We start from the raw sequence: 27,437 nt of genomic DNA on the forward strand, positions 1-27,437 counted from the left end.
TTGTATACTGGTTCTAAATACCCTAATGCATATGTACAGTCAGCCAAGAAAGTGGTAGACTACTTTCTTGGCTGACCGTACATTTCGGCTTTGTCCAATGGGTAGGGACACCCTGTATAACAAAAACAGTATAAATTTAAAGTGGCATATCATATCATTCGATAGGTCATTAAAAACAATTTTAAAGTTACTAACAAAGTTTTTTGATTACCTACATGTAAATAAAATCCAGAAAATTGTTTTTGTTTTTTTAGCTAGATTTTAAAACAGCATGCACGATAAGAGTTGTTTACCTTTCAGGTTGGCACTGGGGCAAAACGCACGAAAAGCCTCCAAAGCAATCACGAGTTCAACAGAAAATGATGGAAGTTTTCCTATACAAGGAGTAATTTAATGTGCCTGAAAATTTCTATTCGTTTTGTTATTATTATAACTATATTATAATTTTTTGATGTAAAATTAAACTACTTTTCATTATTGGGTTTTGGGTTCAGTAAATTATTCGAAGTTTTTTAATGCAATGTGTATACATGTAATACATATCCATACATAATTATAACGGGCCGATTCGAACAATGCTTATAAGATGTCACAGCGATACGATTCTGATCTGTTAGTGTCAAAAGTAACGTTTTTGGTTGAAAAAATGTACAGTAGTTTCCCAAAAATTTGCCTAGGAACTTAATTTTGCTGAAACTTCATTATAGCAACGGTTAATAACATTAAAAAAAATATCCGGTTGGTAATTATTTCATTTGCACCAGTTCTTATGTTTTTGGAACACTTAGCTAAGATAATAAATACCTATACTTCACGACTAATAATGATGTTCCAACAAAAATTTCTGACATTTTGTAATCAGTAAACTGAAAAGGTTGCTATAATCAAGTATTTATATGGGCTAAAACCTGTTAACCTTTCAGATAACCTCGTCTCGAAGCGACATTTAAAGGCAGATAAAGCTTAATTCAGTAAAGATCCCTCGCTGAAGCTAAAACATTTCATCGTACAACAAAGACGGATAGATAGGTATTTTCCGAGGCCGAGTTATCCGGAGAAAACGGTCGCCTTTAAACTGAAAAAGCACGGGATCCAACAAAACATTTTCTTATTTCCAATTGTAGAATTCATTTGAGGGCAGAGACAATGTCGGCGGCGCGCGGGGAGGATGAACGGCTAACTTCGTTACGGATCCATTTGATGGGATTGCAATGCCTCAGGGGCCACCCGCCTCCCGCTACCCTCGCACGCCCGACAACGCTGTATTTTTATATCGAAATTTCCTCTAGAAGGAGGGAAAGCGACGTCGCTGTCGTCTTTAACGTTTACATTCTTATGTAGCGTCGCCTAAACGTTAATAGCCTCCTACGGAGCGCGTGCGAGCGTACCTACTCACACTCTTTCAAGCAACAAAGAGGTCCTATGTCTCCATTAAGATCCTATGTCTATAGAACCTTTCGGTCATGATGTGTGCGCGTGCCAGCACTCCACACGTGGCACATACGCCAGTGTTTCACGTGCTTTTAGCGGTATGTACCTACATCGTACGTCCCCGATCTAATGTCATTTCGTGGAACCTTTCATTTTCTTAAGTCGAACTTCGCTTATTGCCGTTGAAATAAAAGAGTCATTTACCGTCTCTTGATGGAGTGGCAGTGAATAAAACATTACTCGTTTGAACTTATACATGGCCGTAATGGAACACTCTATTGTTAAAATGCGTGTAATATTTTCTTTTTAGGTATTTTCTTGACGAAATTTAAAGGAAGTTTTCGTTGTAGGTATGTATAAAAAATCTAAAGCGTCGAATTAGGTGCCCGGGGGACAAATCAATAGCGCGCGCCCTGAGGGATTGAGCAATTTTAAAACTGAGATAAAGATCGCTCGGTGTGACTGCAAGCATTTCGTATTCATACGGTCCAGACGACAGATGGCGTTAATTCAATCTGCCTCCGGCCTACGCTCTAAATTCTATTATGCGAGTATTCGCATCATTGATATTTCGACAATTCTGTTCAAGATCTGTTAGGGCGATATATTTTGCGCTTTTTTATGACCTATGTTTTGGTTTTGTGAATTGGTTATAAAGCTTTCATTTTTAGGGTTCCGTACCTCAAAGGAAAAAACGGAACCCTTATATGATCACTTTGTTGTCAGTCCGTCCCTCCGTTCGTCCGTCCGTCCGTCCGTATGTCTGTCAATAACTTTTATCTTGGAAAGGCGTGGAGGTCTAGCACATTCATTGCCACTAAGTGCTACGGGTTACGCTCGTAGCGCGTAGCCACGGTTTCGCCGTATGTAGCGCGTAGTCGCTACGAACAGTGTACCCGACAGTCGGGTTCTTGGCCCTGAATGTGCTAGAGTTGAAATTAAAACCATGTCTACAGTTCCTTGACTTGAAGCTGTGAAAAAAATCAAACTTCTAAGTTAACGTAATACCGCAAAAACTGTATATTTCGACACTCTCTGGAAAAAATCTGAAAACTTCAAATTTGTAAAAAATAAAACAAATGAAAAAAAATTACGTAGGTAGACTAAGTTACGGAATAATATTACTTCTGTAATTGCCTTAGTTACCTATTTACCTAGATTAAATCCAATGGATTAGTTTTATTTTGAAAATGAAGATTAAGAAAAACTATTTTTTTATATTAAAGGAATATTAATGTAGTACCGCTCTGAGACATATCTGCTTCATAAATAAATACTTATTAGGAAAAACTATTAAAGTACTAACCTGTATCCTCGCTTCATTCAGCTTCGTGGTCCGCGCGAGCTCTTCTCTACAGTAAATATCAGGGTAGTGTGATTTCGCGAATGCTGCTTCTAATTCTGCTAATTGTTCCTGTGCAATAAACATTCATTTTAGTACTTTTATAAGGTCAATGTGGGGAATACCGTTTATTGAATTGAATTGAATTGAAAATATTTATTTCAGATTTGCATCCATATTTGTTAGTATAACTTAGGAACTAATGTTAATTTTTACACCTAGAATATGTACATATATTAAACTATAACCTAAACTATTTTCTAAATTTAAGAAACCCTATAACTTAGCGAATCCAATGCGCCAGTATAGGATTTTCAGGCCTTTCTGCAATGACATCCAGAATGCTGTTGGCACTGCTCCTAAGCCGACCCATCATCGAGACGATTCTCTTTCGCATAACCGCATGGAAATCGTCTGTATGGGCCTCGGCAAACATGCGCGATGCGCTACACCATGTGGGCAGCCCCAACAACATTCTGAGTGCATTATTACATTGCACGCGCAGGGCATTTAAGGCTTTTTTCGTATACTTCACCCACAGGCTGCTCGAGTAAAATGATTGATTGAAATTTTTAAAAAGCACAATTTTTACCTCTCTTGAGCATCGAGTAAACCTGCGGGCGAGCATGTTAGACCTTACAGCCAATGCCCTGCGCTCCCGCTCTATATCTAGGTCATCATTAAGGTCTTGCGTTATGATATGCCCTAGATATTTCACTTTATCCACAACAGACAGTGTGGTTCCATGCAGTACAACCGGGGGTACAGAGCTTGGCGTGTAACTACCAGCCTTGAACATTAGCACCTGACTTTTCTGTGGGTTGTACTGCAATCCATGTGTCTCCGCATACGTCTCACAAACCGCAAGCAGTTTCCTAAGGGCACTGATAGACGGACTGAGCAGCACCATATCGTCCGCATAACTAAGATTATTGGTACAAACACCATGTATGTAGCAGCCTGTATATGTGCTACTCAGTTCGTCTATCAGTTTATTTACATATAGGTTAAAAAGCTTGGGAGACGTAAGCCCTTACGTTTATAAGGGAAGACCGTCTACAAGCTTGTTCGTCATTTTGAACTCTTGCGTTTGTACACATATCCACTTACAGAATGCACGAATGTCCTTAGAGCAGAAAGAGTGAAGCTATTTCTTTCTGACTGTCTGAGCGACATACGTATGTTACGGGTAATGTTAGAAGGTTAATTAAACTCAAGTTTACCCTGGTATACCTAGTATTACCCGAGCCTTTTGGGTAAGTCCGAAAATTTTAACAATATTAATCTGTATTCGGCGTTTACCCGTACACATCTAGGTCTATCCAACACTGGCTGGGTAATGTTAGGTGTTGCATCATCGCCATTGACGTATAAAATCTCAGGACTGGCCTTACGGGCAATAAGAATGGGGCCAGTACAGCGGTGTGACACCGCTACAACGCGATTGGTTGATGAGTTCGCATCACGCACGCGATTGGTTGATGAGTTCGCATCACGCGCGCGATTGGTCGCAACTAGCTGCGTTAGGCTGCGCGATTGGCTCGAATTGGTGAGTCACACCGCTGAACTAGTACCATTTTTAGTGCCTGTAAGGCCAGTCCATAGATATAATACGTCAATGATCATCGCCAACTATGTTAGTCAATGACAAACATTTTAGCTGTCACATAAAAAACACCAGATCGTCATCTGATCAGCCGAAATATATGAAACTGCATAATTTATAGGAGATAGAGTCGACGTCAGTACATATCTACAGTTACCTGAATAAAGGTGCTCATAATCCGTCTCCTACGGGTCGGGCGCAGAGCATGAGGCTCTCGTAGGAGACGTAGGAGTGTACCCCACTAGTTAGGGACCCGTCGAAGGAGTTAGTACCAACGTCGGTACTGTAACCTACTTGTGTAAAGGTTTTTCCATGCCGCCTTCTCGCGGGCGTAGGACACGATGCTGTCGTAGCGGTGTGCCCCGCTTGTTGGGGTCCGAACGCGGGAGATAGTGCCAATGTAAATACGGGTCTACAGTTACCTGTGTAAAGGTTGTTCGATGCCGCCTCCTCGCGGGCGTAGGACACGACGCCGTCGTAGGGGTGTGCCCCGGAACGCGGGAGATAGTGCCGACGTCAGCGTAGAACATGTGTAGGTGTAGTGAGTTACCTGTGTAAAGGTTGTTCGATGCCGCCTCCTCGCGGGCGTAGGACACGATGCTGTCGTAGGGGTGTGCCCCGCGTGTTGGGGTCCCAACGCGGGAGATAGTGCCAATGTAAATACGGGTCTACAGTTACCTGTGTAAAGGTTGTTCGATGCCGTCTCCTCGCGGGCGTAGGACACGACGCCGTCGTAGGGGTGTGCCCCGCGTGTTGGGGTCCCAACGTGGGAGATAGTGCCAATGTGAATCCGGGTCTACAGTTACCTGTGTAAAGGTTGTTCGATGCCGCCTCCTCGCGGGCGTAGGACACGACGCCGTCGTAGGGGTGTGCCCCGCGTGTTGGGGACCCAACGCGGGAGATAGTGCCGACGTCAGTCTAGAGTCTAGAACATGTGTAGGTGTAGTGAGTTACCTGTGTAAAGGTTGTTCGATGCCGCCTCCTCGCGGGCGTAGGACACGATGCTGTCGTAGGGGTGTGCCCCGCGTGTTGGGGTCCCAACGCGGGAGATAGTGCCAATGTAAATACGGGTCTACAGTTACCTGTGTAAAGGTTGTTCGATGCCGTCTCCTCGCGGGCGTAGGACACGACGCCGTCGTAGGGGTGTGCCCCGCGTGTTGGGGTCCCAACGCGGGGGATAGTGCCGACGTCACTCCTGATGTGCCGTTGTTCCCGCCGGGCTCCGGTTTTAACTTTTTGAAGGCGCCTTCAGCTGTAAATAATAGCCATGCTTGTAAAGGGAATCAATATAGGTTTCCCATTCATTAGTGAGCAGATGACTAGTCATTTGTAACATAAGTACCTAACATCTTAATGGTTACCTCGAAAAATGTCAAACTTAGGGGAAGAATTTCCATTGTAAAGGGGTTATCTAACTGCTGCGGATACACACGATGTGCACAAGACGCTTCGGTGCGTGAACAAGACAGCACTATGTAAGTATAGGTATAGCGATGTCCCGCGGTCACCAGAACAGAGAACGCATAATGGATCTGCATTTATTATTATTTATTTATTACCAAAAAGTTATACAGCATAACAGTTGTAAACTAAAGCACTGCATATTTCAAAATATACCTAATGAAAGAAAAAAAATCAAGTTCCATTTAATCTTCACTTTGATACCTCACACCTGACAGTGGCACAAAAGCTTGTTCGAATATTGCCGTGGAAATTAGTACATGTTACATATCCCTTTTTAGCTCATACATTTCGACTTCAAAATGTTAGACATCGGTTACACGCTAATTCTGGCGTCAGTTCAGTCCATCAGTCCATTCGAGTTTTGACTGATGCCAGAATGATGGAAAATGGACACGGTCACACGATCAGTCCAGACTGACAACAGACTGTTAAAATTACGACACAATCGCCGTTTGGACACAGAACGCAACACAGTCATTTAGTCTTGTCTAATAGGTATGGTGACTGACGCGAGAATGACACGAACAGGTTACACGATCAGTCTCCTATCGGTTTTCTGTCATTCGAAATGGACTGACGATTATTATCTAAAAATTTAAATTTTCATCAGTCCAAACCATCAGTCCGCGTGTTACACGATAATTCTCCCGTCAGTCTGACTGATGGACTGAACTGACGCCAGCATTAGCGTGTAACCGATGTCTTAAAAAAGGTGTTTTGAAAATACTGTCCCGGAGTAGGCAATTCATTTATTTGTTATCAAATGCGTCATGAGATAATCTTCTATGTATTTAAAAAAAGTGTAATTGGTCTCTAAAGCGTTTGTAACCTAAACAATTACCAACCGCTTTACCTATAAAACAAGCTGGAACCCTAAACACCTGTACAGAGTATACAGACAATCACGTTCACTCAGTCAAAGAAAGGTTTCTTATTTGCATAGGATCGATGGTTGGGCTAGGTCAAGTGCGCGCGTAATTGCGGCGCCTGGCTAAGTAATGCGGTTAAGTAATCCTGCCGGGAATTAGCATAGAGCCGTGCCGTGTAGGGAAACTGGACCGGGTTGCTGTGAGCGGAAAAATTAGTCGTGTTTCGGGAACGTACATACAAAGAATTTAATTTACTTACCATTTCGTACCTTACTTATTGTTTACACAATTGTTTACACAGTGACAATAAATATGAAAGTCGCTAGGTACTTCATACTGCTTCATACACTGTGACAAGGTACGAAATAGTACATTAGTTATTTGTACAACAAGAGATCAAAGTTTGATATTTCTTCGAGTGCTTATTTTGAGTCCCGTGCAAGCGAAAGATTCTATAATAGATTCACGAGCGTAGCGAGTGAATCTAATTTAGAATCTTGAGCGTAGTAAGGGATTCAAAAGCGCACGAGATGTAAATAACTTTGATCTCGTGTAGTACACAAAATTTTTCACCCTAAGCAGTGAGAACATACCTAGAGGGACAGAGATAATAGAACCCAAGTATATCGAACTTGTATTAGACCCCGCATGTTGAAATGACATTTGACTATAAAGGTCACTTGAATGTCATTTTGTCTCACTCAGTGAGCAAAATCGCATTTTGCTCACTGTTTTTAAGAAGCAAAGTACCCTTGTTTGAGCTGCTGAGGTGAAAAAATTATAATCCTTGACCGTACAGATGTCGGTGAAACAAAAATGTATTTTGCGGAAACGACAAAAAAATCATTTTAGGTAAATACTTTTGATAAAATGTACCTACTGCCTAAAATAAAGTTTCCAATTACAGGTTGACAGGACTATTAGAACACAATAGTTAAAAGGAAACAATATACGGTCTAATCTTTTTTTTTTACAATATGTTCTAGATACAAACTTTTAACTTCTAACTTATAATTCTTATAAATATTGTTTAAAAACTTTATTACTGATTAACAAGCTGTTGTTTTAGCAAACGTGAAAGGCTTTTGCAAAAAATAAAAAAATCTGTCTTGCAGTAAATAAGTATGTATGTGTTCTACTAATTACCTACTTACTAAGTTTTTATGCGTCGTTTTCGTAACTATTTTTTATTTATTAACATGGTAATATGATTGAAATATAGTTAGAACGTGTTTAATGGAATCCCTTATTCAAATCTTCAGCAACATTATTTGAGTCGGACCATAAACGGTTATAACGAAGTTTAAAATCAAATCCATGTATAGGTACCTACATTTGTTGTAATAAATTCACGATTGAGGTCGCTCGGTCAGTGCCATCAATTTTCTAGCCGTCCTTTCTAATTGTGTTGCCACATGGATGTCAACTTCAAAGGTTAAACGTTTCCCTGAAAAATCCCCATATTGGCGACATAATCGGTTTAGCTTCGGTTTCTCTGAGCTTCGAATTAAGAGGGGGAAATTTTAAAAGCACCGTTGGAGGTCGGTTTAGCAAGTATTCATGCATTCCCTTTGACGGTGTCCCAGCTACTTACTAATTAACAGGCAGCTAAGTGTTTGCGTCCGCGGTAAACGGGCCTTTTAACGTTTAAAAGGCTTTTTTTAGCCGCTTTCTATGTTTTAGGCGCTTTGACGTCGAATATGGTTGTGACATTTTTGCATTTTTTCCATTAGAGAATTTTAGATTTTGTTTCGGGCTCGCCTGTATTTCGTCGTTTTCATAACGTCGTAAGTATGTCGAACAAACGAGTAAACCGATAATTAAAAGGTACGAGTAAGATGACGACCTGAAAAAAATTCAGTCGTCACACGATTGATAGTGGTCAACTTTGTTCAACAGATTGAATATTTTAACCAACTTTTTGCTATATATATATTTTTTAATACCGTCAACCGGGTGAAAAGACATGAGTGTGGTGAATAGGGACAAAACTCGTATTTTGTTAATTTATGTCATTATACCGGGCCAGCGTAGCGCTTACAGTTTCTAAATTTGCCGCTGTTTCGTGACGGAAATATCTAAGTCAAAATTAAAATATAAACATTTCTACACATTCCACAAGCCTTAAACTTCCGTCCATAAAATTCCAAATAAATAATAAATAAAGCGAAAATGTAAAACGAGGGCGGTCCGTAGTGACAAAGTCAAGAGTGTTCACTGTTCACAGAATGGAAACATTTGTCGGAGGCGTAACAGATTCAGTGCAACGTGTCATTAGGGCGCTGATCCCTAATTATGAAGATTGACAGGGCGCCATCTGCGGTGTCGGGTCGCTAAACACCGGCTTTGTTGAAAGTTGAGATGTTTCAATGTTTCTATATTTTCATTGTTTTTATAGTGGTAAAATTCACGCAAAGCTCTTGTAGAGCCTTAACAATTTCTTCTAAAAATTAATTGACCAGAACTTACCTACCTACATTGTTAAAATATATCTAACAGAGAAGTCCTTTTCAATGGGACGGTCATATGGGAATGTGACTGCCAGTAATTATGATTTAAAAAATAATTAACTTGGTTATCTTATGAAATACAAATAACGATTATCAGCTACTAGGTGATCCTTATATTTTTATACTTGGCATAGGGTTGATTCTAACAATAAAAAACGTTCATGCTGCACCGTTACACACTCAATAATTAAAGTACCCTTAAAATGTTCGACTATTTCACTTTGAAAGACTAATTTCAAAACATCATAATTCATACCTCGCTTTTCTTCTGAATTCAACCTTGTGGTTATCTGAATTTAGTCTATTATCGGAGACACGAAAAAGTACCTTTGAAAAATCTGTCGTCATTTGCACTAGATTCCGCTCAACATGAATCGCAATCAAAATACAATCGCAATGGCACCCCGGGCGCTCGGGCCCCCGGCCGGCCCCGGGGGTCCATATGTTATCACATGTTAATAGATTTGTAATCGGCGCAAATGCCACAAATCCCCGTCATTGGGATGCTGGTGATAAAGAAGTGCGATAATAAGTTTGAATTGAAGTTCCAGACTGTTGGGTTGTGGGTTTTTATGTTGGCAACACTGTGAAGTCATTTCACTGATGCTGGACTTTAATTGCATAAAAGGCTTTTTATCAGGTTAATAATTTAAATGCTTTTGGTACAAAAAATGAAGGCTTCGTAAAAATAATAATAAATGACCAGGTTTAAAAAAAAATTGCGTTTACACATAATTCTGACAGTAAACGACGTGGTCGTTTGGAAGGACTCCGTATACCATAGCGAAGATGGTAATCATAATCACTTACATTTTTTGTTAAGTTGAACGTATTATATTGCTGACTATAACGCAGTATAGTAGGGGATTGATCAAGGAATAAGTACGTATTTAAGTATAAGAAATAGAAATAAAAGGAGGCATCTGGCTAGCAGTCGCCAGCAGTGGACACCCTAATCTCGTAAATAAAAAAAATACTAAGTTATTTAAAATAAAATTTATAAATGTTATCACTTATCACACCAAAATTCGTATTCTTTTTTGGTATCAAAATAGTCAAAATAGGGGTGCAAAAAGTGAACATATTTTGTCAGCCAGCTGATTCCAAAGGGTGCTTTGATGTGTATAATTACAATAGATTTAGCGAATTGTCGCCCGGTGCGGTGCGTAGGGCGCACAATCGCCACTCCATTATGTCGAGTGGGTGCTAAGTATGGGATTTATTATGCGAATTGGGGGTTTTTAGTTACAGTTAATACAAGTAGGTAAGAGAGTTAAAAAAAATAGGATCTAGATTTTGAAATACTAGCACAGTGGCGGGCAAACTTTCTTCATGTTTAGAAAATTTAAGTGGAGGGCCAGAATTGTAGCCAAAATATATTTTGATTTGTGTTAAATTGATAATCGTGGGCCAGTGCCACATACTAATTATTTCATAGGACCGGCGGCGGGCCGGATAAAATCCATTCGCGGGCCGCAGATGACCCGCGGGTTGTACTTTGCCCACCACTGTACTAGCATTTCTTCTCTGTCTTGTTAAATGAGAAAATCATTGATTAAAAACAAATACTTAGGTATAAAATAATTATTTTGTATTGAATTTGTAATACTTCCAGGGATTTCACTGAGTCACTGACCACATGGATTATGGATTAAGTTTCATGTGAATGTTTCATACATGTTTAGTGTTCCGTACAAAACTTTGATCACGGAACACTTATGGGATCACTGCGATCTTGCAATTCGGTTAAATGAGTTTTTAAAGCTTAGATGGATATAAAATCTAAATTTATTTTAATTTATGTGGTAAAATATGTGCAGATATTATTAAGAACCGTTTGGTATATTATTTTATACACAACAAATAGTAATAATAGAACCATTCAAAATAATCCTTCCAGCATAAGAATAGTCAGAAAAGCAGATGGACCAGCAACTGACCAGTCCATTTAGTCATGGCTCGATTGATTTACCGACACACGCCTATCTAAAAAAATAGGATCAACTAATCCATTACAAGGGAACCCTTCTGCGTACACGCAGGTGGACCGCGCACGCGTTTCGCACGCGCCGGGAATTAGCGCACATTTATATTTCGCAGTCAATGTAGCCGTAATATTTTAGAAATAGAGACGATAGTGGTTTATTTAAGTGTCTGTATCACAAATAAGAATGATTTTCGAACCCTTTGTTATTTGGGTTGATTGTATACCTAAGAAATAAGTCACGCTTTGTAACAGAATTTTAGTTAGTTGCTATGATAAAAAAAAATCCCATCGTCCCGAGATAAAGAAAGGCATTCTAATATTCCTGATTTCATTTTGCTAACTAAACTAATTTCATATGAAAAGACATTCTAATATTCCTGATTTAATTTTGCTAATTTTGGTTAGGTGGAAGAGATCCGTTATAGGGATAAGTTCGCCTTTGTACTTCCATTACTGTAGTTTATTTTTGTAAACTTGTGCTGTGTACAATAAAGTGATTACTAGTACGACTAAACATACTCGTATTCCTCCTCCTCGCGTCGGTTTCCTCAATGCTGAGGGTCGTGACCATCTCGTCGAAATAGTTTTGTGTGGACCACTCGGCGCCACACACTTCTATCTGCTGCCTCGTGAAGAGCGTCGTGTACGGTGGTGTCGAGGGTGGTGCGAACCTGGTCAGTCCAACGTATCGGGCTTCTGCCCCTAGGTCTGTTTCCTTCCACTTTGCCAGTGACCACTAATTTTTCGAGATTATCGCTGCTTTTCCTGGCTATGTGTCCGAAGTACTCCAGAATCCTTCGCAGGCAGGTGGTAGAAAGCCTCGTCTGGATCTTGAGCTCCTGAAGAATCGATACGTTGGTGCGATGTGCTGTCCAGGGAATCCCCAGCATCCTGCGCCAGCACCACATCTCAAAAGCATCAATGCGGTCACGGTCGGCTTTCTTTAAGGTCCACGTCTCTGCGCCATATAAGAATATGGAGAACACCAAAGTGCGCACAAGGTTGGTCTTGGTTTTCAGGGTGATGCTCCTGTCCTTCCATATCTTTTGTAGCTGCGCCATAGCTCCTTTTGCCATCCCGATTCGACGTCGCACCTCAGCTTCGCAAGAGCCATTAATACTAATGCTTGAGCCCAGGTATGTGAAGTTGTCAACTACCTCCAAGTCAAGTGTTCCGGTGAGCTCAAGCTTGCCTGTGCGATTTACGACCATTATCTTCGTCTTGGATCTATTTATAGAGAGCCCTAGTTCTCCGCTTATGCGTTCCATCCTATCCAATAAGGTGGCCATCTCAATCTCATCTGACGCTAGTAAGGTGGTGTCGTCTGCATAACGCAAATTGTGAATTTTGCGTCCACCAACGGCAATTCCTCCTCCCCAGCCATCGCATGTACGCCTCACTATGTACTCACCGTATATATTGAATAGGATGGGCGATAGGATACAGCCTTGACGAAATACTCGTATTATATAGGTATCATTTCAGTCGAATAAATACAGCTAGATACCATAATCCATGGTGCAGTGCGTCATAAAATAATGATGGGCCATTAACACAATTATCTGAGTAATTCCGACTAAAAAGAGAATCGATTTGCCAAACGATCTTTGTTAATTATATTCATCGAATGATTAAACCGGAAAGACATAATGTTTAAATGGTCGTAAAATATGTTAGTTTGCCTTGTGATTTTATCAGCGGTAACTGTGGTAGTGCGCGCGAAATGACTGGTTAATTTATTATTGTGCAATTGAGTTACCTGATCAAAATGCGGAGTTTATTTAGATATGATTTTAAATCTATTGTTTTAGGTAAGTAGTTTATATCTATCTTACTAATCTTGTAATATTTGATGAGAAAATGGGTGGGTGCTCAAGAGAACTTTTAAAATCTGGGTACCTACATATTTATACAGTGTTTTACAAAAAAAAAAGAAAATATGTTTCGACTGATATAGGCGTGTAAAGAGTCCAAGGGAAAGTTTTTGTTATATTTACTCAGTTTGTTATTTGGTCATTCTGTAAAAGTTGAAAGTTGATTTTTGTACAAAACCTAAAAGCTTTGTATAATGTAGGTACAGTCGACGTCAAAGATATGTTTACACTTTTCGCCTTATTACAAAGGAGTAAGGTTTAAAAGTGTAAACATATCTTTGACGTCGACTATACAGCAGGATCATTTGTACTGATAATTTATCGCCTTTCGAACTTTTGCGCAATGAACTTTTGTGCATTAAAATATCATTCATTACCAATAAGGAAAATAATATTATTAATAAATACGTCAAATTAATTGTCTACAGGATGTCTGGTGTTCACAACTACAGCACAGGCGCAGCTACTTCTCGGCTCGCTTCTCGGAGACAACCAAAATAGTAACAACAACAATCCCAACATACCACTTATCGGTGCCTTAGGTCTAGGATCAAACAATAACCAACAAACTCCATTTAATAGTAACCAAAATCAATATTTAAATAATTACCCTAACAATAATGATGCAAGTAGAAGTTTACTATCAGCGCTAGGAGGTAAAGCAAATGTTAACAGACCGAACACGAACAGCTTAAATAACTTCAACCGTTATCCGAACACAGGCCAAACAAATCCGAACAATAATGTAAACAACATAAAGGACCAAATGAAAGAAGCCGAGAAACTATTGGAAAGGTTAAAGGAACTGAATAGGTTGAAAGAACAGCAAAAGTTGGAAACAGAAAAAGAAAGTCAAGGACAAGCGGGTATGGGCAGTGATAATCCAAAAATAGATAATAGTGATAACAAAAATATTAGTATAAACGATGACCATCGGAAAACTGGTGTTCTGAAGTCATTATCAAAGAAAAAGTTTTACTTTATGGTGATGCCAGTTATACCAGAAAATGAAGCGGTAAAATATGAACAAACTGTGTATTATGAGGAGTGAAGACTGAGATTTAATTGATAGTAATATTTTGGTCAAAGTATAAATTTTAAAATCTTCAATTTACATATTCGCTTAATTACTACCTAACTTAGTATATTTATCCGAAAGCGACTACTGGTTCGTAAAGAGAGAGAGAGAGAGATCTTTTTCTTTTTTTGACGCAGTATGTGTGTAGGTACCTACATCAAATCTTCTAATATAATGTTATGTAGCGAGAAAACATATCAAAATTATTTCAATTTAAAATAAAGATTATGTCTATAAAATAAAGAAAAATATAAATGTACCTGTATTATTAGTAGTATTATTGAATGTAAACTAGTTGTCACATCAATTTGTGTGCTTGATGTTTTGACTGCGAAATCGGTAGACTTCCAATAAACCAAAGGCTCTATGACTTTTCGTTTTTTTTTGCTGTATGTAGTTTCAATTTTTGAAATTGTTGTAAATCGTTCTTAGGCAGTAAATTGTAATTGTGGGTATAGTATGAATTGATGATGAGTATTTACAAAAAATCTTTAATCAAGTCTCATGTGAGTCATGATTTATTTTTTATTAATTTTTACTTCATGATTAACTTGTTTTTTATAATGTACCTACCTAACCCTAAATATAGCGGTTTAGCAAAGTGTAATTATTACCTAATTAAGAAGTTTTATTTTACTGTTAATGATTGATTAGGGCGCTGTAGTAGTTGTACCCACTATTGACATTCTTTGGTATTTTTGTGAATTTTTAATATAAATAATAAAATATATATATTGACCGACCATTACTAAACCAAATATATAATTAGTATAATTACATTCTTTATAAATACGTATGTTGGTTTTACTTTATAATGTTTAATCTAAAAGCGTATATAATATACGTACCGGTTCATTGTAACTAAAAGCTAACCCTTTGTTAATTTCAACTGAGTCCCGAAACTTGCGATAGTTTGTGCTACAAACTGAAGGCATACGCGGTCACGTCCGCTGTTAGCTGGCCGGGTACGCGGTACGGTGTTCGTGCGAGTTACTGTTATTAATTCAAACTCTTTAATATATTTATGGGGCATAAAAAAGGTATTAATTACGTATGACAATTATGAGTTTATGACGTACATTATTCTCTTTGTTTTTTAATGTCAGCGTTTAAGACGCTTGTATCAGCCTCGGCAAGCTGCATCAAAGCCTAGGTTCCGCTTTTTTCGACCCTTAATAGGTATGTAGTTATGCCAAAACAACAGAATTGATGGGTTTTATTTTACCAAGTAGGATATGATGCAATTTTAATCCAATAAATAAATGTTTTAGATACTACCTATCTAATTGTAATTAAAAGCCCAACCCCTTTGCTAAGACTACTTAATTCAAACAAGGAATGTCCTGAATTGCGTAACTTTACAATAGTTTGTGCTGCAAAGTGAAGGTGCACGCGGCAATATAGTGTAATATTAAAGTGTTTTATTTTACGAAGTATAATATAATTCACCTGTAATCCAATCAAACAATGTTTACAATATATAACTATTAAAATTTTACAAAAAAAAACAAAATCAAAATTTATTTATTTGTAAACATAGGTTAAATAAAGATCTTATACAATGACTTATGTCTCACTATGTTTTGCCATTTGGCATACAAATATAAAATCAGAAGAGATGGAGCATGCACTTATTATAATATGATGTCAAGCGAAAATAATATTATGTTAATTGTCAAGCAAAATAAGAGTGTATTTAAAACTAAATTAAAATTTGTCCAGTAAATATTCCATTATCGAATAGTATGCTTTTTGTACCAAAAATCCATACAGGCAATTCTTAAATTCAATTAAATTATCTATTTTAATAATATGTCTTGGCAACTTATTGTATATTTTAGGTGCCATCCCAAAAATACTTTTAGCAACAATACATATATTATTTAAAACAAAAAGCCCACTCTTTGCTTAGTCATTGTTTAATTTGAACAAGGCATGTCCTGAACTGCGGAACTTGCAATAGTTTGTGCTACAAAGTGAAGGTGCACGCGGTCACGTCCGCCATTGTTAGCTGTCCGGGTGCTGCGCGGTACGTGTCTGTGCGCGCCTTTATTTCTCTCTGGCAAACCTGTGTCGAATTTGTTATTCGTTGGCTGCCATTTTCTACGATTAGAATGGATTGACGGGGATGGGAATAGTTTGGGTTTTTTAAGAGTTTTATTAGCTCTTGGCTACGGAATACGGAAGTATTTATTTAGGTTAAAGTATTCTATAATAATAATCTATATTTATAAATGCTAGGTCACAGACCAGCTAAAATTACCTGGTCTGTGTGCTAGGTACTTGTCCTGACTAACTGAGAGACTTGGAACTTTGTAGAAAGACATTGCCATTGCGACAGACAAATGTTACCTGAGCCCGTACCATGAGACACTAACAGTGTCAAAACTGACATATACGCTCACGACTACATAATTTACTTTCTATACATCTCACTCGCTATAGGTACGCTATACGCCAAACTGGTGGTAGCGACACTGTTGTCAAATGAACTAACTAACTAACTATAATTATGTTTGCAGTACAATGTTAATGTAACATTATAACAACCAATATGTACGTCCCTATAAAAATTCACGCGAACGAAATCGCGGACAACAACAAGTAGTTAATATGGCTAAACGCAGCGATTTGCGCAAGTGCTTCAAAAGTAGGTAATAAAAGTATCCGATAAATATATAAAAAACATAATACTTTATAGCGTAGTAAAATTAACGAACAGAAGCACTACCACCAGTTTTAACATTGACATATTCACTCACGTTTACGTAACTTACTTTCTATGCATCTCGCTCGTACTCGCATATGCGAGCAATAGTGGAAGCGAGATGTACAGAAAGTAAATTACGTAGACGTGAGCGTTATGTCAATGTTAAAACTGATGGTAGAGGCTCAGGCCAATTCGAACGTTCACTGACATCAGAATGATATCTTCTCCGTACTTGTCCGTAAATCTATTGGCGCGAGCGAGACGCACGATAAATAAATGACATCATTAATGATGTTAAATCGCTGTAAAACAATGTTATGTTATGACCAGATTATGAGCATGACTAAAGAACTGTAAAGTCGCACATCAGGTTTGGAATGTATCGATGTTGAATCGATCATTTATTATACTCGTATACCTAGCGCCTATATTTTCTACCCATATACAGGATAAATTGAAATATCGAGCTAAAATATAAAGACGTCAACTGAAATGTATCGTACATTAATTGCTCACACTGCAAGTTGGGCGCGGTGGTTGAAAATTCACCCCCACGGGAGAGGGTGGTCGTTAGTGACGACATTTCGTATTCATGACGTCACTCGGGCCCGATTGTTTGCTATATTACTCTAATTGGAATTGTAATCACTGGCACGTATAGTGCTTGGTTATAGGTCGCCTTGGTTTTGTGAGCTGACACTATGTACATACAGGGTGGAACATTTATAGCGACTGAGCTAAAAGGATAGTGTTATCTAAAGTGATCTACAATCGAGTTATTATATCGTAAAGCTGGATTAAAAAGGAAAACAATATCATTAAAATGAAATGTTTTTATATCAGTGATAACGCTATAAAGTTATTTACATTTTAAATTGACACATGTCATGTCATTAATAGGATCTTCTTGCTAGGGTTGAAACATATAGATTTTTGCACTAATGTTTAACAAACTGTATCTCAAAAAGGGTTAAAAATATTAACGTGATTAAGTGAAAAATAGAGTACGTATAGCTTAAACAATTCCCCGTTTGCATAAAAGTCCCTCGTTCTGTTCCACCCGATATATAGGATACTCAATGAGACCCTAGAATAAATTTGTTTGCTGAAAATTATGGGAAAGCATTGTTGGCATTGTACATTGTAACGAAAGTAGGTAGTATTTATTAGTCTATTAATCTGCTCGAATATGAATCTAAAGGTTATTGATTTGTTCTATCATGAAATCCTTACCCGATACCTTTCTGAAAAAACTACATACCATCGAAGTCTAGAACAGCTCTATATCAAAGTTTTTGTATAAAGGGAAAAAGGGAATGATGGTTCATGTGTGTCTTTTACGGTATTAGTCTACTCGACAAACTGAAAACGGTGAAAAATAGAGATACTACTCCTAAAAATAAGTGTGATACCTCATTGGATGCGTAATGATGTCTAGAAAAATGTATTCGAAGCGTTTATTAGCACCCAAAAAATATCAAAAATTACAAACAAAAAAAGGGGGAAAAGTAGATATTTCTAATTTCCCCAATATCTCAAAAAGTATCTGGGGGCACGGCAGTGCCCCCGCCGCCAAGTCGAGCAAAACAAAGATCCTTTTCTCGAAGCGATTCAGGCCATTTTCGACGGCCTGTTATTTTGTGCTGGCCGAAGCTAGAACCCTGAATTTTCAGTTACATCCCATATAACCATTCCAGTCGCAGAATCACAAAGTGGTAACTAAATGTCAGATGTGTCGTAACAGAGTCCACACAATGTGTCTAGAATTGTTTCGAAACAAAGTGTCGTCGCCGTGTCTACACTTTTCCGTAACAAGGTGTCGACACATTTGTGTGCACTTTGCGTGCGGTTTGCGACTAAATCTGACAGCAAATTTGTGACAGCAAATGTCAATATAAAATACCTCTTGAAAACCAAGGTTTGTCAAACTACTATTAGTGTCTCGTGTGCTCGTAATTCTAGTAAGTCATCATGGGCAATGCAAATGATAATAATCGACCGAAACCATATAAACACCCAACACCCGTCAACCTTTTACAGAAAAGTTTTTAAAGAAATTCAATAAGCTACTTAGGTCAGCCAACGAATGCTCCAAAAGTTGTAGAGGGAAATGCTCGGAACACAATGTTTGACTCCGTAACTCGGTTTGACAAGTTAGGAGGTGAACATATCAAAAGTCCCCGGCCGTAGCCCTTGAGCGGGGGGGAGAGAGGGGGCTTTGAAGGTCCCATTTTCCCGTTTTTCGATTATATCTCGGAAACTATGCATCTCAGCGACATGGCCACTTATACAAAATGAAAGTTAATTTAATTTGTTACAAGTTTATTCAGTCAATTTTTTCGATATGTTGAATAGTTTTTGAGATATCCGCTCTTGAAAGTTTATTTAGGGCTCTAAATTTTATCTTGATATATCTATATCAGTGAAGGTGCTAGGCCGTGTTTGGTATCGTTTTCGTATAAATCTGGGGTGCTGAATCCATTTAAGATATCACATTGACACCATTCCACAAAATAAAAATAAATCTTTTTAGGGTTCCGTACCTCAAAAGGAAAAAACGGAACCCTTATAGGATCACTCGTGCGTCTGTATGTATGTCCGTCTGAATACACAAAATAGTTCTTTACCTATAGATGACAGGAAAACCTATTAGAAATGTGCAGTCAAGCGCGAGTCGGACTTAATGTACGGAACCCTTAATACGCGAGTCCGACTCGCACTTGGCCGGTTTTTTTGAAACTCTTCTTGACGCTTAACCGCTGAACCGATTTCGTTGAAATTTGGTATAGAAATAGTTTGCGTCCCGGAACAGGACATAGGATAGATCTTATAACCAAAATCATCTTTTGAAGGTGTGAAAAGTGGCGTGGAAATTTGTACGGGAAATCAATAACCGCTGAACCGATTTATATGAAATTTGGGATGGTCTACATCTTTGATTTAGTTAAAAATGATGAAAAAACATGACTTCAAACCTAAACTTAAACAGTATTAACTTCAAGAAGTCAATTCTGAATTCCCCCCTACACCTCATTTCACACCTTTAAAGGATGATTTTTGAGATAACTTATTATATCCTGTCTCGGGACTCAAAATATATGTGTACCAAATTTAAATTAAAACTGTTCAGCAGTTTAAGCGTGAAGAGGAGTTTAAAAGAAAGTATTTTAATAAGTTTATATGTTTTTACTTCGGAATGGTGTCAATGTGATACCTTAACTAAATTTGGTACTGCGAATTTATACGAAAACGATACCAAAACATGGCCTCGTAGCTTTACTGTTGTAGAAGTCAAAATAAAATTGAGAGCCCTAAATTCTTATTACTTGGCCAAACTTGTGTAGAAGGAAAAGGTAAAATAAAAGTCTTCGGCAGGAATATAAGACACAAATATATTTTTTTTTTGCGTTACTATTTCATTCATCAAATATAAACATACCTTGATTATACATACTATTCTAGCGAGATCCTCATAGATAAACAAAAACATTTACTTAAAAAATTACAAGGTCGAAATGTCACGGAACTTGTGAGAGTAATATGTGAAAAATATAAACTTTTATGACAAAAAAAATCTGGACACAATTTAAGAATCACCCAATTGCGTCGAGGAATCATCTGTATTTTTGCTTGTTTCATTACCTCCTCGCTTCTTTTTTGTCCTTTGTATTCTGTAGCAATTTGTTAGATCTGAAAATAAAGATAACTTGCGTCGTCACGGATGTCGATTTATAGGTTTTAGGGAGTGCAGAATTCGAAAACGATGATCATTTTATAATCCAAGATGGCGGCTACGTATTTTGTCATAAAAGTGGAATCCAAAATAGTCATCATTTTCGAAATCTGCGCCCCCTAAAACCTATAAAACGACATCCATGACGACTTTTCTGACATAGTGCATGGCCGCCATCTTGGAATCCAAAATAGTCATCATTTTCGAAATCTGCGCCCCCTAAAACCTATAAAACGATATCCATGACGACTTTTATGACATAGTGCCATAGTGCATTGCCGCCATTTTTAAATTGAAAATGTTATCATTTTCGAAATCTGCGCCCCCCAAAACCTATAAAACGACACCCATGACGACTTTTATGACATAGTGCATGGCCGCCATTTTGGATTCCAAAATGGTCATCATTTTCGAAAGCGGGGCCCCCTAAAACCTATAAAACGACATCCATGACGACTTTTATGACATAGTGCATGGCCGCCATTTTGGATTCCAAAATGGTCATCATTTTCAAAATTGGGGCCCCCTAAAACGTATAAAACGACATCCATGACGACTTTTATGACACAGTGCATGGCCGCCATTTCGGATTCCAAAATGGTCATTATTTTCTAAATCGGCACTCCCTAAAACCTATATATCGACACCCATCTCGACTTTTATGACAAAGTGTTTTGCTACCATCTGCATGCAAGACATTTCTATTATTTTTACGTACACAAATGGCCCCCTGTCAACTTTCAATCGAGATTTAATCGATAATTTATTCGATTAATATTCAGATTAATTCAATTTCAATCTATGTTAGGTCGACTAAACTAATCGCGATTAAAATTTGAGAATTAACTTTTTTTATTCCATTAATTAGTCGAATAAACAGTTAATCGATTAATGCCCATCTCTGACCACGGCATTTTTACACTTTGAGAATATCTGAAAACAAATCAACACAAGGAGCCATTTTGCAAATCCAGTAACATACCAGTAACTTTGTTATTACTTTTGACAGCGCGTGTCATGTGTCAACACAGAGTCGACACAAAGTCGAAACATTGCAACTACTTTGTGACTGCAATATTTCTCAGCCTTAAACCATATTTATACATCATAATTAACAAGTTTCGTAGTATGTAAAGCGTTATTTCTGTTATTTAAGTATAGTATACGCATCGAAGTACTAAAAATGCTTCAAATAATATAGTTATGAACACAGGCACTGAGAAGTAAACAATTTCATTTCCGGCTAAACTAAAACAATGTGGTGGCGCGTTGATTATATTACACTTAGTTTATCAAATCACTCGAGCAGTTTAATTCCCCATAATAATTTAAGTCATATTGTAATATAAATGCAAACAATATATAATTACGTCTTGTAATCCGTTTTAGAGATGGCGTATTAATGTCACTTATTTTTATTTAAGTATTTTTCCATCTGACAGTTTCCATTTGACAGGAACAAAATGAACGAATGAACGAATGATTTTGGCATAAAGTAGTCGCAAACCCGAAACAATGTGTGCACACGGCGACCACACTTTATGTCACTTTGTGTCATGTGTCGACCCTTCCCCATTTCTGGTAACTGTGTCGACACGGCGACGACTCTGCGACTGGAATTGTGACCGAAACAGACGGTGTCGACACAAGATGTGTCAACACCGCGTCGTAACGGCGACTGGAAATGGTTGTATGGGATATAGGGCTTAACATACTTTAGATATATTCTCAAAAACATCAAAGCTGAACTTGTAGTTTAAGAATTATTGTACGTCAAAGTTCCTTAGTTTCGACACTGACACACTCACTCACTCGCTCACTCACCGATCATCACAATTCTAAGGTACTTCTAGCATACCCACAAGCTTCAAATTTTAAACATAAGTAGTTTTCAGCTTATCAAGCTATAGAAAACCTAAAAATATTGCAATATCAGTCACCTTTTAAAGATCTAAGAACTGCATAAGTAAGTTTGTAATTCCATATAAATATATCCTATTACAAATTTACTGTTCCAGTTCCTACAAATAGTAGGTAAAGTAAAGGTATACTACGATGTACGATGTGAGTATGAATGAAGATGTGTTTAGTTATGATATGTGTATATATAGTATGGGTGTGAGTACCCGAAAAGAAGGCCTGCCTACAAAAAGAGATGAGATCCCATCAAAAACATTACATGTAAAAAGGTGCAAGTCTCGCAACGCTTCTACTACAAAAAGTTTTGAGATGTAATGTGAAACCAAGTCGGTTATTTTAATCAGTGCCAGGGGGTGTTAAAACAGTATCAATAAGATATCTTTAATTTGTAATACATGTAATGACTTGGCAATCGCATATAATGCTTTACTCGTACCGTACTCGTAAATACGTGTAATGCTCAAACTGCAATTAGCGCTAGGTTTCACATTACATCTCAAAACTTTTTTGTAGTAGAAGCGTTGCGAGACTTGCACCTTTTTACATGTAATGTTTTTGATGGGATTTATATTTAAGAAACCAGAATTAGTAGTATAAAAGAGGAGGATATTTCCAATAAAAAAGTCTGTACTTGTGGAACTGTATCTCCATTATTTATACTTTTTATTCAATGCTGAACACAGCCCTTCGCGCTTCATTTTCGGGACACGCGCGCGTAACATTAAATATTAATTCAAAAGTATTAAAATTTCATTTAAAAACTTAAAAAAGATGGTGTATTTTAAACATGCCAGAAAATGTACTACTTGTCGAAATTTATCCTAAAGTTATTTTTTTGTAAGTTCTTAGGCAATTGTTAATTAACAAAATTTATAGATGGTCAAGCAAATCTTGCCAGTAGAAAAAGGTTTAATTTGCCGCCTTTTTCTACTGCCTTTAACATTATAAATATTATAATCAAATAAAAAAAATGTTTAAATAACTACCTATCGTAAACATTTTTGCTTTGTAGCGCCCTTTTCATATATGTACATGCTTATTAAGATCACTTTATAAAAGTTTTAATAAAGATAATACTGTTAAGTTAATAAAGTTAAACCAAGAAAAGACTGCAGTGATTTAAATAGCCCACGCAGTGCAAGTGTTATATTTTAGGTCATAATTTCATATAGGTAAGTTTGACGTTTAAAATAACACTTGCATTGCGTGGGCTATCAAAATCGCTGCAGACTTTTCTTGGTCTAACTCTAATAAAGTTAATTATGTAGGTGTAGTCGGAACTGACTATACCTACATAATTAACTTTTGGTATAGTCGGAAGAGCAAAGAAACGACGGCCGCCGCCATTTTGCCACGTCTGGCCACTGCTATGTCTGGCCACTCCTTTAGGGCTGATTTAGACGACGCGAGAACTCGCATGCGACTTTCATAATATTGCGGGTTTTGATCGGTCGGTTGAATTGGACGTAATCCACAGTCCGCAATGTAACTAAAATCGCATGCGAGTTCGCGCGCCGTCTAAATCAGCCCTTAAGAAGGAGTCCAGTTCTTTCCAAATGTTCTACTTATATTAAAAAAAATGCGGAAATGGGGGATACCTTGGGGACAAAATGTCTAAATCGTGTAGAATTGTAGATACTAAGTACGTTGAGCCATAGCATGGTAGAAAACGTCTTCAAGTAGGTACCTACCTATAACGTAAAGTTAAAAAGAAAAAGATACAAGTATATATATAAAAAAAAGTGAAATGTTCAAGTTTCATTTACCTTCTTCCAGGATTCCTTTTAACTTATTTCGCCTTTAAAATATTTTTAAATAAAGAAGAGGAAATATATTACTTACGAGTGCTATGTAAGTTCGAGGGTGATGCAATGCGAGCAATGTCGAATAAATATTAAATCAAGTTGAAATGTTCAATTGTCGAACGCGGCCCCTGTAGTAAACTATAAAAGTTAGGTAGGGGGTGGGGGGTGGGGGAGGGGGTCACATTGTATGGGCGGTCCCCATAATTTTTTTTTGCATATTATTAAATGAGTGTTTCAAAATAAATATAATGTAAAAAATTTCTTTTTCATAAATCGACTATTTTAAAAAAAGACGTACGAGGGGTGTTCAAAATATTCTCGGTATGAGAATGAAAACAAACAAGTACGAAAAGTTTGATATTTTTATTTTTCAATATACTCCCCCCCTATGTTCATACACTTAAGAGATCGATCAATTATTTTTTTTAATCCCTCATAAAAATATTTTTTATCTTTGGTGTAAAAATGCTCCTCCACTGCCGCCTTCAATGCTTCATCGTCAGAAAATTTATTTCCACGCAGATCCTTTTTAAGATTGGGGAACAAAAAGAAGTCGCTGGGGGCTAAGTCCGGGCTATACGGTGGGTGAGTAACAGTTTCAAACCCACATTCAACAATAGCTGCCTTGGCAATATGAGCAGTATGGACGGGGGCGTTATCATGCAGAAGCAGAACACCTTTGGTTAACTTTCCTCGCCTCTTTTCTTTGATTGCATCCTTTAACTGACGTAGAATATTAGCGTAGTACTGTCCTGTGATACTGACACCTTTTTCTTTATAGTCGATTAGTAATACTCCTTCACAATCCCAAAATATCGTGGCCATGACCTTGCCAGCTGAAGGCATGACCTTGAATTTCTTGGGATGAGCTGAACCCTTAATGTGCCACTGCATGGACTCTTGTTTACTCTCTGGGTCATAATGATGAACCCAGGTTTCATCTCCAGTAACTATTCTTTGCAGCACCTCATCAGGATTTTCACCGCACAGGTCAATAAAATCGGAACAACAAGCAACACGCATGTCTTTTTGAAGCCGAGTCAGCATTCGCGGAACCCATCTTGCACTTACTTTTGACATATTAAGATGGTCATGGATAATATCATGTACGGTACCAATAGAGAGATTGGTTACTTGAGCTATAGATTTTACTTTCACTCGACCATCTTCTAATATAAGTTTTTCCACTTTATCTATATTTTCTTGTGAAGTAGCTACTACAGGCCGGCCAGGTCTAGGGTCATCTTCAATACTCTCCCTTCCACGTTTAAACTCGCTTGACCACTTTTGAATGGTAGATAAAGAAGGAGCAGACTCGCGGTAAACACAATCCATTTCCTCTTTTATGGTTTTTTGATTTTTACCCTGTTTTGTCAAGAATTTTATGACGCATCGATGTTCTAATTTTGTTAACATTGTCAATTCGCACATGATGTCCGTGTTTGTTCAGCAATTGCAGAAAAACAAAAGAACATCTCGGTTCGAATTATACTTTTTTTTAATGTCAACGAATAAACCTTAGCGGCCAGTAACGAAAGAAATTTTAGAAGAGGTTGTAAGATATCAATACCGAGAATATTTTGAACGCCCCTCGTATCTAAAGTCTAACATATTTTTTATCATTCTATAACTTTCGAATAACCTAACACAACAACAACAATCTATAACGCCTATACATATGTTGGGGAGCATTGTTCCGTGTATTAAAATAATAAATAACGCTATCAAGATTCATCTCTAGAATCTTGGGATATTCACCCCTGACTTATACTACATACCAACCAAAATTCCATCATCATTATTTTAATAACAAATAATTATTTATTTATATATTTACTTTCCTGTATTGTGTGTTAATGCCTAGCTATAATGTTTTATATTTATTTATACATAATATACATATTTATATTTCGGGGATCTCGGAAACGGCTCTAACGATATCGATGAAATTTGCTGTATGGAGGTTTTCGGGGACGAAAAATCGATCTAGCTAGGTCTTATCTCTGGGAAAACGCGCATTTTGATGTTTTTATATGTTATACGAGCAAAGCTCGGTCTCCCAGATATTAATGTTTAAAATAATACATAGTCAATAGTCCTATGGATCCTATGGGTGTACGATATTGATTACTCTTTAGACACGAGTATACAGCAAGGTAAAGAAATAAGAACATAAAAAAGAACCACGGACTAAATTCCAATTAAAAAAAAGGTTTCTCAGGGTCAAAGTTCATAACAATATCCCGTATTAGTTGTTTCCACTTTATATAGTGTCGTTTTTATGAAAGCATGCAGTTCTGCGTCGGAGCGGCCTACTGAGTAGGTTGTTTTAGTGAATGAACAGAATTAACTAAGTATCCTATTTTAAAAATGACTTCACTAACATGGAGTCATGGAAGGGGATAAGGCTACAAAATTGATCTACTTATTTTTTTTCACCACACAGCGTAATTAGGAACCACTGTAGTACTTATGTTACTTATTGCATGACCGTGATTGGTTGTAATACTTGTAATATAAGGAGGCGTGACGTTTAAAGTTTTGGGTGCAAGCGATTTTCGTTGAGAAATGCTCAACCGTGGCTGCACCTGATAGTACCTAAGTACCATCACGCTCTGCGACTGTTGCGCCATTTAGGGTCCTAGCTAACTTGGTTGTTCAATAGTTACGCTATAGAATGCCCCAATTTAGCAAGAACCCTAAATGGCATAACAAAACGATAGACGATATTATATTATTGTTAATGTTTAGATTAAGTTACTAATAACCTTATCGTTAAATACTGCACGCTAAAACTAACTAAATATGTATATTTCTCATGTAAGCGAATTTAATGTAATTCTTTTGAGAATAAAGATTTCTTTAAACTGAAAACCGTGTGGTGACTGTACATAGGTACCTACCTATGTACAGTATACCTATACAAGAAGTAGAAGCTTTCTAATAAAATTACTGTATTCGATTAGATTTCCCTATAGTACCTATTATTTGCCTGTACAGTTGCCATCAGATATACCGGAGCGGCCAAAGTGCTCCAAAATATCTGAATACGCATTAAACGCCTTGACAATAGAGGCGTGTTCAGATATTTGTGAGCACCTAGGCCGC

General features: G+C 37.6%; 1 protein-coding gene and 1 long non-coding RNA gene across 2 annotated transcripts in view; one reads left to right on the forward strand and one right to left on the reverse strand.

Moving 5' to 3' along the window:
- Nucleotides 1–27,437, reverse strand: part of LOC134796806 (homeobox protein XHOX-7.1') — a 41,644-nt gene that overhangs the window by 12,786 nt on the left and 1,421 nt on the right. Inside the window, exons 2-3 of the mRNA XM_063769028.1 lie at nt 5,462–5,631; nt 2,738–2,845 (exon numbers count right to left, since the gene is read on the reverse strand). Of these exons, the coding sequence (XP_063625098.1) occupies nt 2,738–2,845; nt 5,462–5,631 (278 nt within the window). The remainder of the gene's footprint in view (nt 1–2,737; nt 2,846–5,461; nt 5,632–27,437) is intronic.
- LOC134796815 (uncharacterized) overlaps nt 1–27,437 on the forward strand; it is a 210,742-nt gene that overhangs the window by 582 nt on the left and 182,723 nt on the right. The gene's annotated exons all lie outside the window — the stretch shown is intronic.

Source organism: Cydia splendana, chromosome 14 (assembly GCF_910591565.1).
Source record: "Cydia splendana chromosome 14, ilCydSple1.2, whole genome shotgun sequence".
Taxonomy (NCBI): Eukaryota; Metazoa; Arthropoda; class Insecta; order Lepidoptera; family Tortricidae; genus Cydia; species Cydia splendana.